The sequence below is a fragment of the Oncorhynchus mykiss genome, chromosome 2 (genome assembly GCF_013265735.2).
Source record: "Oncorhynchus mykiss isolate Arlee chromosome 2, USDA_OmykA_1.1, whole genome shotgun sequence".
Taxonomy (NCBI): Eukaryota; Metazoa; Chordata; class Actinopteri; order Salmoniformes; family Salmonidae; genus Oncorhynchus; species Oncorhynchus mykiss.
This window is the reverse complement of record NC_048566.1, coordinates 89,170,437-89,186,547: the sequence shown is the minus strand read 5'-3', so window position 1 is coordinate 89,186,547 and position 16,111 is coordinate 89,170,437. Positions and strand designations below refer to the sequence as shown.

Genomic DNA, 16,111 nt, shown 5'->3' with positions numbered 1-16,111 from the left:
CTTCCATTGTCCTTAAATAATGAATTAAGGTCACTGATTAGTAAGGAACTTCCCTCACCTGGTTGTCTAAGTCTTAACCAAAAACAGTGGAATGAGTTTGACACCCAAGCACTACAAGCTGCTCCTAGCAGAGCAAGTGAAGAGATATATTTGGAAGAGTCTAGAGTAGAACTACAATATGTTGGTTAATGGTGTTCTAACAGGCTGGCTGCCTGGAGTAGAGCCATCACTGTATCTAATGAAATACTGTAGTTGCATCTCTTCTCTGTCACTTCCTAAGTGATGAAACCTGACTTACATCATTGTTCTCTCTTCTATGAGAGCCGTTGTGGGACAACTCCAATAGCGTTAGAATCTGCAAGACGCATAGACAAGTACACTTCAGTTACACACGCTCTATTTCTTATACAACCTTTTCACATTTCACTCTTGTTCAAAATCACAATAATACTGAATGACAAGGCAAATATATCACGCCAATCCTGTTGCTATCCAGGAAGATTTTCTTCCTTAGAACAATTCCCACCCTTCTGTTAATACTTTTTCTGAATATATCTATTAATCTAACTAAAATGTTTAGTATGCCAAGCCGTATCTTTAACAGTAGAAAAGCCTGGCCGAGAGGGACCCCCCTTCGAGCCAATGACGAGTCTTTTGGATGTCAACATTCTAAAAAAATACATGTCATATACAGTGCCTTGCGAAAGTATTCGGCCCCCTTGAACTTTGCGACCTTTTGCCACATTTCAGGCTTCAAACATAAAGATATAAAACTGTATTTTTTTGTGAAGAATCAACAACAAGTGGGACACAATCATGAAGTGGAACGACATTTATTGGATATTTCAAACTTTTTTAACAAATCAAAAACTGAAAAATTGGGCATGCAAAATTATTCAGCCCCTTTACTTTCTGTGCAGCAAACTCTCTCCAGAAGTTCAGTGAGGATCTCTGAATGATCCAATGTTGACCTAAATGACTAATGATGATAAATACAATCCACCTGTGTGTAATCAAGTCTCCGTATAAATGCACCTGCACTGTGATAGTCTCAGAGGTCCGTTAAAAGCGCAGAGAGCATCATGAAGAACAAAGAACACACCAGGCAGGTCCGAGATACTGTTGTGAAGAAGTTTAAAGCCGGATTTGGATACAAAAAGATTTCCCAAGCTTTAAACATCCCAAGGAGCACTGTGCAAGCAATAATATTGAAATGGAAGGAGTATCAGACCACTGCAAATCTACCAAGACCTGGCCGTCCCTCTAAACTTTCAGCTCATACAAGGAGAAGACTGATCAGAGATGCAGCCAAGAGGCCCATGATCACTCTGGATGAACTGCAGAGATCTACAGCTGAGGTGGGAGACTCTGTCCATAGGACAACAATCAGTCGTATATTGCACAAATCTGGCCTTTATGGAAGAGTGGCAAGAAGAAAGCCATTTCTTAAAGATATCCATAAAAAGTGTCGTTTAAAGTTTGCCACAAGCCACCTGGGAGACACACCAAACATGTGGAAGAAGGTGCTCTGGTCAGATGAAACCAAAATTGAACTTTTTGGCAACAATGCAAAACGTTATGTTTGGCGTAAAAGCAACACAGCTGAACACACCATCCCCACTGTCAAACATGGTGGTGGCAGCATCATGGTTTGGGCCTGCTTTTCTTCAGCAGGGACAGGGAAGATGGTTAAAATTCATGGGAAGATGGATGGAGCCAAATACAGGACCATTCTGGAAGAAAACCTGATGGAGTCTGCAAAAGACCTGAGACTGGGACGGAGATTTGTCTTCCAACAAGACAATGATCCAAAACATAAAGCAAAATCTACAATGGAATGGTTCAAAAATAAACATATCCAGGTGTTAGAATGGCCAAGTCAAAGTCCAGACCTGAATCCAATTGAGAATCTGTGGAAAGAACTGAAAACTGCTGTTCACAAATGCTCTCCATCCAACCTCACTGAGCTCGAGCTGTTTTGCAAGGAGGAATGGGAAAACATTTCAGTCTCTCGATGTGCAAAACTGATAGAGACATACCCCAAGCGACTTACAGCTGTAATCGCAGCAAAAGGTGGCGCTACAAAGTATTAACTTAAGGGGGCTGAATAATTTTGTAAGCCCAATTTTTCAGTTTTTGATTTGTTAAAAACGTTTGAAATATCCAATAAATGTCGTTCCACTTCATGATTGTGTCCCACTTGTTGATTCTTCACAAAAAAATACAGGTTTTATATCTTTATGTTTGAAGCCTGAAATGTGGCAAAAGGTCGCAAAGTTCAAGGGGGCCGAATACTTTCGCAAGGCACTGTATATACTACCTTCCAAAAGTTTGGGGTCACTTAGAAATGTCCTTGTTTTCCATGAAAACATACATGAAATTAGTTCCAAAATGAATAGGAAATATAGTCAAGCTGTTGACAAGGTTATAAATAATGATTTTTAACTGAAATAATAGTGTTCTTCAAACTTTGCTTTCATCAAAGAATCCTCCATTTGCAGCAATTACAGCCTTGCAGACCTTTGGCATTCTAGTGGTCAATTTGTTGGGGTAATCTGAAGAGATTTCACACCATGCTTCCTGAAGCACCTCCCACAAGTTGGATGGGCACTTCTTACGTACCATACGGTCAAGCTGCTCTCACAACAGCTCAATAAAGTTGAGATCCGTTGACTGTGCTGGCCACTCCATTATAGACAGAATACCAGCTGACTGCTTCTTCCCTAAATAGTTCTTGCATAGTTTGGAGCTGTGCTTTGGGTCATTGTCCTGTTGTAGGAGGAAATTGGCTCTAATTAAGCACCGTCCACAGGGTATGGCATGGTGTAGCCTTCCTTCTTCAAGATCCCTTTTATCCTGCACAAATCTCCCACTTTACCACCACCAAAGCACCGCCAGACCATCACATTGCCTCCACCATGCTTCACAGATGGCGTTAAGCACTCCTCCAGCATCTTTATTTTTTTTTCTGCGTCTCACGAATGTTCTTCTTTGTGATCCGAACACCTCAAACTTAGATTAGTCTATCCATAACACCAATTTCCAATCTCCACAGAAGGGTGGAGGCTGTTATAGCAGGAAAGGGGGGAACCAACTCCATATTAATGCACATGATTTAGGAATGAGATTTTCGATAAGCAGGTGTGCATTTACTTTTGGTCATGTAGTGTAGTTTCGATGGGACATCATCAGCTGTGCTGGATGACTGCCAGTGAAGGGGGGGGGGGGGGGGGGGGGGGGGGGGGGAAATAAGATCCTCTAGTGTTAAAGTACCCATGTAGGAAGTGTGTTTCAGGCCGAGGCAGCTGTGACCAGGGGTCTCTACTCCTCACCTTAGAGTTGAGGGCACATTGTAGTGGAGAGTCGTTGACCTTGTTGTTGGTGGTGGTGCTGGCTCCGTTCTGCAGCAGCACCTCAATGATGCCCTCGTAGCCCCACCGGGCTGCGATGTGCAGGGGAGTGTCGCCTTTGTCATTCTGGATGTTCAGACGGCACACGTGCAGGTCGTAGTACACCAGGGCTTTAACACACTGAGACACGGATGGGATAACACTGTTAGACTGAGAACAATCTCCTCTGAACTACCATTGAGAAGACTGTCAATGCAGGGTGTCATCACCTGTAATCATCATCCATATACTTATTTAGGGCAGTATCAATACAGATACTGTGACTGCTATCCCATGTAATGTGACTGGTTACATTTCTTCAGCTTTATCACTCAGGTTACCACACAGTGGCACAGTCAAGGCTGTTGGAATAAACTGTGCATTTAAATCCAGATTTTAATTGGAGAGTGACTCCCCAAAATGACGTACATCCTCGTGTCCGTACATACAGGCCAGGTGCAGAGGAGTGTTGCCATTGTTATCCTGGGCACCGGAGTAAGCCTTATAGTGCAAGAGCAGCAGCTGGAGTACAGAGAGACAGATGGAGACAAACAGAATATGAGAAAAATATAAATATGTCAGGGACAATATACAGTTTGTAACAGAAGTATTCTTTTTGCATCTTTAGTGTAGCTCTCCTAGCCTGGTTCAAGATATGTTTAGGAGTAGGCAAGGCAGCACTAACAGATCTGGGACCAGGCTATAGCCGTCCTGCTAGCGTCCTGGCTCACCGTGACTCGCTGGTAGCCCTTCTGGCAGGAGAGGTGAAGGGGTGAGAGGGCATGGTAGTCTGTGGCATTCACCAGAGCTCCCTTAGACACTAGCAGGTCGATCAACAGGGACTGACCTGCCACGGCAAAGACAGGCTTTTTATTTTATTTAGACAGTGGGAAATGAGGGAGAGAGATGGAAAGGGATGAACAGTACAGAATGTGGCAGACCAGGAATCCCCTGTTGTGTGGCCTGGTGGCAGTTTTCTGGACTATAGGAGTATAGGACTATAACTTTATGTACCTCTGAAACCTGTTGGTATCTCTTACCGCAGATAGCAGCGACGTGAAGTGGTGTGTATCCCCTGTCGTCTCGAGAGAAGGGCGTTATGATGGAGGGGTCATTCAGGCTCCTGTAAGCAGACAGAGTTGAAGAATAATCACATTTTTCAGTTCCTAAGCCATTAAATGGGCAGAAAGGGGAAATTGTTTCAGGTGAAAACCCGAGATGTAGTGAAAGAAATAACTTTTCCTACTGAGAATATATCATTTTTTATGACAGAGGAGTTGTGTGTGTGTGTGTGTGTGTGTGTGTGTATGGGAGCGGTACTCACCCAGAGAGACGGAGCTCACAGTGGTCACAGGAGCAGAGAGGGTGGCACCTCTTTACACCGTCACTCTGGTTCTCACTCAACACACGCTGGACCTCTACCTCGTTACCATTGGCTATGTGCTGCAGGATCCATCAATCCACACACAATCAGCAAAGATAAATAAAAATGGATCAACACACACAATTGAGTCAAAAAAAAAGAAAAAAGTGAATCAAACGTTTTCATATTAAAATGAAATGCTGAATGAAATTAGGTGTCCATCTGATGAATGAAGCATAACATTATGCACAGTATAGCTTTCTCCCCTTCTTAAGGTCGGGGGACAGGGTTCTCACCTGAAACAGACAGTCTATGGGGGTAGCAGAGTTCTGGGAGAGCAGGTTTATCTTCTGGGTGAAATGCACTTTGTCATTCAGGTCCCCTAAGCCCTGCAAACCTCACACACAGCCATAGTCACTCACTCTGCACAGGGGAGTGTTTTTCTCAATATCATTTTTCAGTCATTATAGTGGCCTGCTATCACAGGAATTGCAGTGATAAGTTGGTGTATCTAAGTCAACAATGTGCTTGGATAGGATATCAGCTACAACAACGTATGTGCTTGTGGTGTATAAAGCCCCCGTCACAATATTGAGCCAAGCCAAGCAGGCCAGGACTAATGTCATGTAAACGACACCCTGTGTACTACTGTACTGCACTCACCACGCCTCCCTGGCTCAGGCCGAAGTTTCCCTGTCTGATGAACTCCACGGCGGCCTCAAACGACGTCAGGCAGTAGCTCAGCTCCTCCTTGGTGGAATTACAGAAATGGAAGTTCTTGATGTAGCTCAGGTTGGCCATCCTGGAAGAGTATGCTTGTTAGTTTAACATGGCTGTTAGTCATTAATTAATGAATATATTTAATTACTAGGTCCAAGTTATTCACTTATTCATTAAATGAGTAGTTAAAGTAGTCACCAGGCCCTTTAATGGTCAGTGGTATTACTAGGTTATAACTCCTTACTCACCAATTGGGGATTTCCGTCTTCACCAGTAAGTACAGAATCACAGACAGAAGGTCGTCTGCACACAGGGCCTCTAAACTAACTGCATATGGAGAAAAGGGAAATGAAAGAAGTTATTAAATGACTGTGGTTACGTCTAAGGTTCAGTGACTGTGTGAGGTTTACAACTAGAGCATACAGCAGGGAGAAATGGCTCTTCAAAATGAAGACATAAAACATCTTCATCCTACAAAACAGGAAAGTGTCCACACAGTCAGTGTAACCACTCAGACACTCTGCCTCTGTCCACATTTAGGCTTTAAATTGGTAAATTGGTTGTTTGGCCATCAGAAATTAGGAGCGGATTGCCGCACTCTGCAGAGACAGGGTCTGGTTGTTATGTGGCAAACAAGGTTGGATTTGCAAAACAAACTGGACATACACATTAGGGCCCTACAGTTTCTGTTCTGTGGACCGAGTGTACACACCAAGTTATTATATTACCAGGGAGGGAGTGAATAGAACAGACAACAAATCCTGATCTGGGTTACCATGACCAGCCTTGAAAGACTTGTAGGCTGCTTATAATAATGTCATGTCTACATAAAACATTGGTAAATCAGCTTTTTAAGCATTTTATGCATTTCTGGATGAAAGCAAACATTTTATTTGATGATATAACAATCAGCCCATTGACAGTGGAATGCAAATGTGCCTTTAAAATGGAATCCGTCCCATTTGTGATGGTTCCATGCAAGTCTGTAACACTGTGTAAACTGCTGCCGATGTGACATGAAATGGCATAGGTAGGATGGACAGAGACAGACATAAAAAAACAGACACATACCCGAGTGGCTGGGGGACTGCATGATTGTGAGACACACCTTCCTGAGGCAGAGCAGTTTGTGTAGAGGAGAGGTGCAGCGGTTCAACTGGCTCAGCTCCCTCTTGGCCCGAGGGATATTTATACTGTAGGAGGAGACATAACATGGAAGTACAACAGGATAAGTTAATATTGATACTGTACGAGAGTGGAAAGACAAACATACTCCTATAGTCTATAGACACAACAACAGTAGTGGTGAAATGACCTGATAGGGATCTACTGCTATAAACCTGCTTGACATTATGGAGATCAATATGGTGTCAGTTCAATTTTGTTTGTGTTGTATGCAGACGTGTTTTTTGGCCAGCACAGAATTATAATGTGATGTGCATCACGTTATTGAGTTGTAATCATAAAAAGCAGAAATTAAAAGAGACCACGTGGAAAGAAAACAACCTAAATTCAGATTTGACCCCAAAGTCTTTCTGCTGCAGGTCCTGCAGGCCTCTGGTGGTTTTGTTGAAGGCAGAATCCTGTTGGAACAGTGACAATAAAACATAGATATTAACCACTGCATGGGAATTCTGGGCCTATAAATGACAGCATTATCAAATACTGTATAGTATTTATTTACATACCTGGCTGGCTTCAAGAGTCCCCACAAAATTAAAGATGAAATCATGGATACCATGATGTATATACATCTAAAAAGAGAAAAAATATTTACTGACAACTTTACATAAAAATATATTACATCATTATAGCATCACACAACAGAATTTCACTGAGGACCAGAATGAAGAAACAGTCCAAAAAGCACCTAAAGAAGCAGCAGACATGTCAAATTTGAAAGTCAGTGTGAGGGATGACGACTAGGATAGAACTACCTCAACCGCCTGTTTGAGGAGAGTCATCTGGAGCTCCTGTTTGACCAGCAATTTCTGAAAGGAGGTTTAACAAATCAGCTTTACTTCTCAGGATTGTGTCCAATACGCATGAAAGAGTAGAAAATTATTTGAAAATGGGTTTTGTTTTTGCGTAGCAAAACATGCTACTCACCAGGCGCGAGTCTCTCAACAGGCACTGAAGACATTTAGTATAAAGAGAATTCACAGAGTCCTGAGAGCACAGTTCCATGTTAAAGCAGTACGTCACAGCAGAAGTCATATAACATCTTATTATACATCTATAGCATACAATACATTAGTGTACATTACTATAGTATAGCCATTTCATATTATACATTAGTGTGTCATATTACTTTACACCGAGTGTACAAAACATTATGAACGCCTTCCTAATATTGAGTTGTACCCCTTTTGCCCTCAGAACAGCCTCAATTGGTCGGGGCATAGACTCTACATGGTGTCGAAAGCAGTCTAGCGTCAGATAGGTGTTGTTTAGGGTCAGTACTTACGATGTGGTGTCGCAGTCCCTTCTTTTCCTGCTCCTTAAATGAGTGGCAAAAGCTGCTGATGAACTTGTCCAGTTTCTCAACATGGCGGCCCAGGAACTCCCTGACATCCTCCACATTCTTCAGATAGTACGGGGCTGGGCTGGGGGCCACCTCCACTGTGAGAGAAAATAGGGAGAGAAGAAAGGTGAGAGTGAGATGGTGGCTGTATCTGATTCAATATGGACTAAACCATACACTAAGTGAATCAACTTTTGTCACTTTGGAGGATAGCAGTACTACCTGGGCTTTGGTTGGTGTCAATGGGCCTGGCGATACACAGGATACTGTAGCTCTGCTCCTTCTCATTGTAGAAGGTCTCCTCAAACAGGATGGGCACATTGGCTGGGGCCTGGAACCCTAAGCCCAGTCTCACCAAGCTGTCCTGGATGGTCAGCTCCTATCAGACAGGACAAAAACACACAGGTAGTATCGTTGACCAAGATGTCTTAACCAAGAACGTTCTGCTTTATAGCGGCTGTTTACAATCAACTAAATGGGTATATAGCAGTGAAGGCTGCTGAGAGGAGGACTGCTCATAGTAATGGCTGGAACAGAGCAAATGTAATGAAACATGTGTTTAATGCATTTGACACCATTCCACTCTAGCCTTTACCACAAGCCTGTCCTCCCCAATTAAGGTGCCACCAACCTCCTGTGGTATAGAGAAAATGAAACTGGATGATATTTTGTGTAGTTGCACCAATGATACAACAGGAACTGTAACGTTGGCAGATGGATCTTACCTTCCCATCCACAGTCTGATACCCTTCTCCAGATGGGTGTAAAACGTAGGTTTCAAACTGGGATGCTGTGTATGCACTAAGGGTTATGCTTCCACAGCACGGCACCAAAACCTGGGGCACAACCACACCATCATCAACAAGGGTAATCAACAATGCTTCTCGTGACTGACAGAATGGATTCATCAAAAGGTTTTATTGGTGAAGTACCCACAATAAAAAGCACCTGAGCCGACTGTAAAAAATGCTACTTCACATTTAAGACAGTAGCATTTATTTCTCTGGTACGGCCTACCACCCACATGCGATTCAACACCTATGACAGTAGTGTCTGCATGAGCTTTCTCTCACCCCCGCTCCTTCCCTCACTGTAGGAGGTGGTTACTAGACAGAGCTCTCCTTTGAGAACTTCCCAGAACACTAACAGTGGTGAGTCATAGTAATGGTCCAGATATTATCCTCTTGATATTCCTTTGCTAACCACCAAGTAGGCTGAGAACCTTCTAAGTGGCCATTTTCTACAAATGGCAAGCGAAAACTATTTTCCAAAGCAATAACATGGCCTCACCTCAACTATGAAAAATGTACTCTTATCCTTTATGTTCTTCTTCTCTGTGCATAAATGGATGCTCTCGTGTCCTACATCTCAACCAAGCAGCTGACTTGCCATATAGAGAATCTTCAGCCTGTGTGGTACCAAATTGTCCTGCATTTTCTGGACAGTCGCACTGGCCTAGCCCCATATGTTGAACCTTTACATGGTTTGATTCTGGTCCAAGTCTACACACAGCTCACAAAGAAGAAATGTCACTCTTAAATCCTGCATTTTCAGACAGAGGGGAGTAGTGCATTATAGCTGGAATATTTACTGTATATGATCATGCAAGCCTGAACACGATAGTTTTATTCTGCTGAGCTTGGTAACATACACAATATAAAAAGGGCTGAGTACTATAGTATGGCCCCACAGCCACAGCTGTCCGTCACTCACAATGCCATGTAGCTCTGCCACTCTGCTGCACAGGTCGGGTCTCTGCTTCTCCAGTGCCAGGTAAAAAGGGTTCTTCAGGAGGTTCTCATCATACACAGCCATAAGGATCTGGATCTCTGGCTCCAGGGGGGAGGAAAAGAGGGACAGTTAACAGTAAATATGGTAGGAGGGAAGGATTCCATATTAGGTGACTTTGTCTGTCTGACAATTACAACAACAAAAAATGCTTTCATATTGCTCCATAAGGACGAAGACTCAGCCCAGGCTGGACAGAGAACATGTTAGAGTTGTTGACATGAAGTAGCCTAGGTAAGAGCTAAGTGGCTGGTTAGCTAGGGGTTTAGTCCACCAGCCAAATCTCTGTCGAACATGCAGTATATGTTGGCTATTTATGGTAGCAATTAGCCTGGGGACGAGGTTAAGGGTTTGCCAAAGACGACAAACAGCTGCTTCTGTCTAGGTCCAGAGAGAGTCCTCTTTCCTGAAGCGTCTGAAACCACAACAGGAACAACAAGAATATTGTTCCTGTCTCCAGGGTTGCTCTCCTCCTCCCTCTCCCTAGCCAGCTGCCTCTCAGCTGAGCTCGTTAACATTCTCGGAAATTACATTACAAAAGCTGGTTCCCCACATAAGTGCATCTCCAGGGCCAGAGATTCTGTATGTGTATATGACATGTTTAGAAGAACTTCATGAAACATCAACCTTTATTAAAGCAGTCAGTCTCTCAGAGACACACTGCAGGAAGGATCGAACCAACAGGTTGTTAAGGGCTCAATGCAGCATTCTCTCTCGCTCTCAATATCAAAACATTTCTGGGTAACAATTAAGTAACTTACTTTATTATACATAAATAGCTTCTTAGCAAGAGCACTTTCGAGCAAGAATTTAGCTATGACTGTCTTGAAGTGGTCTGAGTGGGGAGGGAAAACTTAAAACAAGTCATTATTGGCAGAGAGGTTGTGTCTATTGACTAATTTACCAAAAAGTGATGTCACCAGGAAGGGCAAAACTCCATCCCACCAAAAAAAAGGTTGGCCTGAAATCTTTATTTTCAAACAGCTCTAACACTAAAAGGGCATCAGCATCTTCACAAATTCACAGTATTCCAACCTCAATGTAGAAATAAATAAATAAATAAATAAATGCAAAATCACATTTGACTGCACCAAGCCTCATCTCCTGTTGAAACTATTAAAAAAAAGATGAGATTTAGCCAGGTCATATGATGCCGTGGCATCACATCTTCCCTTATGTCTCCTTCTGATATAAAACTCCAAACATTCCATTGGAACATCATAAATACATAATGTGAGCATCATCCCCAAAATGGAGAACACCTGAATATGAAATCCATTTAAAGTCTCATCATCTGATAGAATAGATCAGGCTACTCACTTGTTTGCACCGAGTAAAGCGGACTTGAGATGCTGAGCTCAACATCATTTCTACGAATCTCAGGAAAGATAGTAGATCAGCAGTAGCTCAGGCTCAGTGTGAAGACAGGAGCACTATCAACTTCCACCCTCATTTCTCTGTGTGCTCCCTGCCTGGTAGGCTATCAGATAGACGCTGCCCGATGGCCTGAAACCCTGAAGAATGTGCCGTGTGACCTGTCTGCAGGGTCTGAACCAGCCTGGTTTGTGGAAAACTTCCTTCACACTTGTGGCCAGTGAACTGCAACTGTAAGCATAAAGACACATCTGTTTTCTTCAAAATAATGGACAAAGTATTTTCCTTCATCTGACCTTTCATGCTGTTTGGTCAAGCTATACCGCATATCTATATTACATTGAGACATCTTCTGATGGAAGTCCTTTTGTCTACTATATACACTATACCGTGCATTTGGAAAGTCAAAACTGCTCCAGCTCCTTCAAGTTGGATGGGTTCCGCTAGTGTACAGCATTCTAAGTCATACCACAGATTCGCAATCCAATTGAGGTCTGGGCTTTGACTAGGCCATTCCAAGACATGTAAATGTTTCCCCTTAAACAACGCAAGTGTTGCTTTAGCAGTATGCTTAGGTTCATTGTCCTGCTGGAAGGTGAACCTCCGTCCCAGCCTCAAATCTCTCGACAAACAGGTTTCCCCCAAGAATTTCCCTGTATTTAGCACCATCCATCATTCCTTCAATTCTGACCAGTTTCCCAGTCCCTGCCAATGAAAAACATCTCCACAGCATGATGCTGCCACCACGCTTCACTGTGGGGATGGTTTTCTCGGGGTGATGAGCGGTATTGGGTTTGCGCCAGACATAGCATTTTCCTTCATGGCCAAAAAGCTACATTTTAGTCTCATCTGACCAGAGTACCTTCTTCCATATGTTTGGGGAGTCTTCCACATGCCTTTTGGCCAACACCAAACGTGTTTACTTATTTTTTTCTTTAAGCAATGGCTTTTTTCTGACCACTCTTCCATAAAGCCTAGCTCTGTGACGTGTACGGCTTAAAGTGGTCCTATGGACAGATTCTCCACAGCGGAGATCGGAGCTTTGCAGCTCCTTCAAGGTTATCTTTGGTCTCTTTGTTGCCTCTGATGAATGCCCTCCTTGCCTGGTCCGTGAGTTTTGGTGGGTGGCCTTCTCCTGGCAGGTTTGTTGTGGTGCCATATTCTTTCCATTTTTTAATAATGGATTTTAAAATTGGTGCTCCGTGGAATGTTCAAAGTTTTATTTTTTTATAACCCAACCCTGATCTGTACTTCTCCAAAACGTTGTCCCTGACCTGTTTGGAGAGGTCCTTGGTCTTCATGGTGCCACTTGCTTGGTGGTGCCCCTTGCTTAGTGTTATTGCAGACTCTGGGGCCTTTCAGAACAGGTGTGTTCACATATACACAGATCATGTGACACTTAGATTGCACACAGATTGACTTTAATTATGTGACAGAAAGGTAATTTGGTTGCATCTTAATCTTATTTAGGGGCTTCATAGCAAAGGGGGTGAAGACACATGCATAACACTTTTTCGTTTTTTCTTTTAAAAACAAGTTATTTTATTCAGTTCACTTCACCAATTTGGACTATTTTGTGTATGTCCATTACATGAAATCCAGATAAATGTAAACTTACAGGTTGTAATGCAACAAAATAGGAAAAAACACAAAGGGGGTGAATACCTTTGCAAGGCACTGTACCCATCTATATAAAAAAAGGTCCCAAAGTTGACAGTGCATGTCAGAGCTATTTGCAAGCCACGAGGTCGAAGGAATTGTCCGTAGCGCTCCGAGATAGGATTGTGTCGAGGCACAGATCCGGGGAAGGGTACCAAAATATTTCTGCAGAATTGAAGGTCCCCAAGAACACAATGGCCTCCATCATTCTTAAATGGAAGAAGTTTGGAACCACCTAGACTCTTCCTAGAGCTGGCCGCCTGGCCAAACTGAGGGGCGAATCAGCGGAGAAGGGCCTTGGTCAGGGAAGTGACCAAGAACCCGATGGTCACACTGACAGAGCTCCAGAGCTCTTCTGTGGAGATGGGAGAACCTTCTAGAAGGACACCCATCTCTGTAGCACCAATCAGGCCTTTATGGTAGAGTGGCCAGACGGAAGCCACTCCTCAGTAAAAGGCACGACAGCACGCTTAAGATTTTTTCTAAAAGACTCTCAGACCATGAGAAACAAGATTCAGGACCTCAGACTGGGGCGAAGGTTCACCTTCCAACAGGACAACGACCATAAGCACACAGCCAAGACAACGCAGGAGTGGCTTCGGGACAAGTCCCTGAATGTCCTTTAGTGGCCCAGACAGATCCCAGACTTGAACCCAATGGAACATCTCTGGACAGACCTGACATTAGCTGTATAAAAAATAAAAATAATTTTGCTTTATCATTATAGGGCATGGTGTGTAGATGGATGAAGGAAAAAACATAAGGCTGTAACATAACAAAATGTGGAAAAAGTCAAGGGATCTGAATATTTTTCAAATGCACTGTTTATACAAAGGTATGTGGACAACCCTTCAAAATTAGGGCATTCAGCTATTTCCGCCACACTGTTGCTGACAGGTGTATACAATCGAGTACAGCCATGAAGTCTCCATAGACAAACATTTACCGTAGAATGGCCTCACTGAACTGTCATAGGATGCCACCTTTCCAACAAGTCAGTTTGTCAAATTTCTTCCCCATTAGAGCTTCCCCAGTCAACTGTAAGTGCAGTTATTGTGAAGTAGAAACATCTAGGCGCAACAACGGCTCAGCCGCGAAGTGGTAGGCCACCCAAGCTCACAGAACCGTACCGCTGAGTGCTGAAGCGCATTAAAAAAAAAAATTTGTCCAACACTCACTACTGAGTTCCAAACTGCCTCTGGAAGCAATGTCAGCACAATAACTGTTCGTTGAGAGCGTCATGAAATGGGTTTCCATGGCCGAGCATCCGCACACACAAGCCTAAGATCACCACGCGCAATGCCAAGCGTCAGCTGGTGTGGAGTAAAGCTTGCCGCCATTGTACTCTGGAGCAGTGGAAAACTGTTCTCAGGAGTGATGAATCACACTTCACCATCTGGCAGTGCGATGGACGAATCTGGGTTTGGCGGATGCCAGGAGAACACTACCGGCCAGAATGCAGTGCCAACTGTAAAGTTTGTTGGAGGAGGAATAATGGTCTGCGGCGGTTTTTCATGGTTCAGTCTAGGCACCTTACATCCAGTGAAGGGAAGTCAACACTACAGCATACACTGACATGCTATACAATTCTGTGCTTCCAACTTTGTGGCATTTTGGGGAAGGGCCTTTACAGTTTCAGCATAACAATTCCCCTGCGCACAAAGCGAGGGCCATATACAAAATGGTTTGTCAAGATTGGTGTGGAAGAACTTGACAGGCCCACACAGAGCCCTGACCTCATCCACCTTAAGGATGAATTGGAACGCTAACTGCGAGCCAGGCCTAATAGCCCAACCTCACTAATGCTCGTGGCTGAATGGAATCAAGTCCCCAAAGCATGTTCCAACATCTAGTGGAAAGCCTTCTTAGAGCAGTGGAGGCTTTTAAACAATAGCAGCAGAGGGACCAACTCCATATTAATGCCCATAATTTAGGAATGAGATGTTAGAAGAGCATGTGTCCACATACTTTGTCATGTAGTGTACATCGATTTCACACGGTTGTCAGCGTATAGTACTTCTCTGTTAAAAACAGACTGACCTCTAGCCAGTAAAGAACAATTGGATCACCTAATTTGAAGAGGCACCCTGAACACTTTCCTGAAGACAACACTTGTCTAACTTTCTTGCCTTTGTTTTGACTAGCTCTAGAATAAACAGAGTTAAAAATAGCAACATCCTGTCTAAGGCCTGTTTTACATTAGTAGTCTATTGGATTAGACTTATCGTGCCAGATCTCATCTTGATAACAAGTGCCTTCAACCTGTTTTATCTATAATGAAAGACACTTGTGAGAACAGTCAAGTACACTTTACAAATAGACTGGAGGCAATCCCATGCCTGGCTACCAGAAATGACGAATGTTGGAGACAAAACATAGGCCAGCCTAAACAATAAAGTCCTAGGGAAATGATACCAAGTGGAGCACATAACCAGGTTGGTCCACTACCTAAGGCGACATGTTACAATAGAAGGTCCCATGTTGTAACACACTGATCAATAGACTCCTTCAAGACGAGCAGTAACAATGATTACAATTCAAACAAGAAGGTTTTAAAAACGTATTCAATTGATTCAATTGCACTTGAAATGAATAGGCCCATCATTTCCTCTGCCAAAGCTATGGCAATGTTTGCAGAGTTGGACTCTGGATTTAATTCCCCAACACAGCTAACATCCATCCTGTTGTTTCCATGGAAAGAAGTGTACCCAGGCGAAAGCACAAGCACATACGTCGACAACATAGGCCTATCATAGATTACTGGAGTAAATTTGAAACATTGTGTCAACCCCAAAGTTAACTGAAATGGACACTGCATCGTATGATCATGTGCTTGTCCAACAGAAAAAAATAAATGCAATTGATTTAATGTACTAGGCTAATTTAGAGTTCACTCATTTAGTATCCCATGGATAACAAGCCAAAACTGTATACAATTTGATGTCCCCACAAATCAGATTTCATGGACAACAGTCTTAAAATGTGCTCATCAAAGGCGCTGTAAAACCATGGCGTCTTGAATGCATAGGCTTGCCGGTATGATGCATAACTGACTTCATGGTCAGGAATAGAGCTTACCAGCTTATAAAAAACAGAAATTAGTTACCTCTGGTTTATAAGGCCATTCCATTCAGCCAGCGGAGTTCGCCGTCCATCACGTAGACAGGATGAAACTCTCCGGAATAGAAAGGTGGAGGTGTGCGGTTCATGATGCTGTGATTGTGGTAACATACAGGAACTCAAGTCCTTCGGTTTTCCCGATCTGGAATACCTCACCATCAAATGCAGACTGCA

The 16,111-nt window shown here is 43.2% G+C and overlaps 1 protein-coding gene across 9 annotated transcripts in view; it reads right to left on the bottom strand.

Annotated features, from left to right (window-relative positions):
• Positions 1-16,111, bottom strand: part of ankrd27 (ankyrin repeat domain 27 (VPS9 domain)) — a 34,650-nt gene that overhangs the window by 16,416 nt on the left and 2,123 nt on the right. For 3 of the 9 annotated variants that reach the window (XM_036958487.1, XM_036958492.1, XM_036958493.1), the window contains exons 2-19: positions 9,710-9,829; positions 8,722-8,832; positions 8,216-8,375; positions 7,940-8,094; positions 7,582-7,641; positions 7,410-7,463; positions 7,161-7,226; positions 6,979-7,055; positions 6,544-6,665; positions 5,721-5,799; positions 5,416-5,554; positions 5,049-5,141; positions 4,714-4,832; positions 4,430-4,512; positions 4,121-4,236; positions 3,819-3,911; positions 3,333-3,530; positions 299-355 (exon numbers count right to left, since the gene is read on the bottom strand). In XM_036958487.1, coding sequence (XP_036814382.1) covers positions 299-355; positions 3,333-3,530; positions 3,819-3,911; positions 4,121-4,236; positions 4,430-4,512; positions 4,714-4,832; positions 5,049-5,141; positions 5,416-5,554; positions 5,721-5,799; positions 6,544-6,665; positions 6,979-7,055; positions 7,161-7,226; positions 7,410-7,463; positions 7,582-7,641; positions 7,940-8,094; positions 8,216-8,375; positions 8,722-8,832; positions 9,710-9,811 — 1,884 coding nt within the window. In that variant the 5' untranslated portion in view covers positions 9,812-9,829. Of the gene's footprint in view, positions 1-298; positions 356-3,332; positions 3,531-3,818; positions 3,912-4,120; positions 4,237-4,429; positions 4,513-4,713; positions 4,833-5,048; positions 5,142-5,415; positions 5,555-5,720; positions 5,800-6,543; positions 6,666-6,978; positions 7,056-7,160; positions 7,227-7,409; positions 7,464-7,581; positions 7,642-7,939; positions 8,095-8,215; positions 8,376-8,721; positions 8,833-9,286; positions 9,499-9,709; positions 9,833-11,104; positions 11,390-16,111 lie in introns of all 9 variants that reach the window. The other 6 variants (XM_036958490.1, XM_036958495.1, XM_036958489.1 and 3 more) reach the window with 6 other exon arrangements.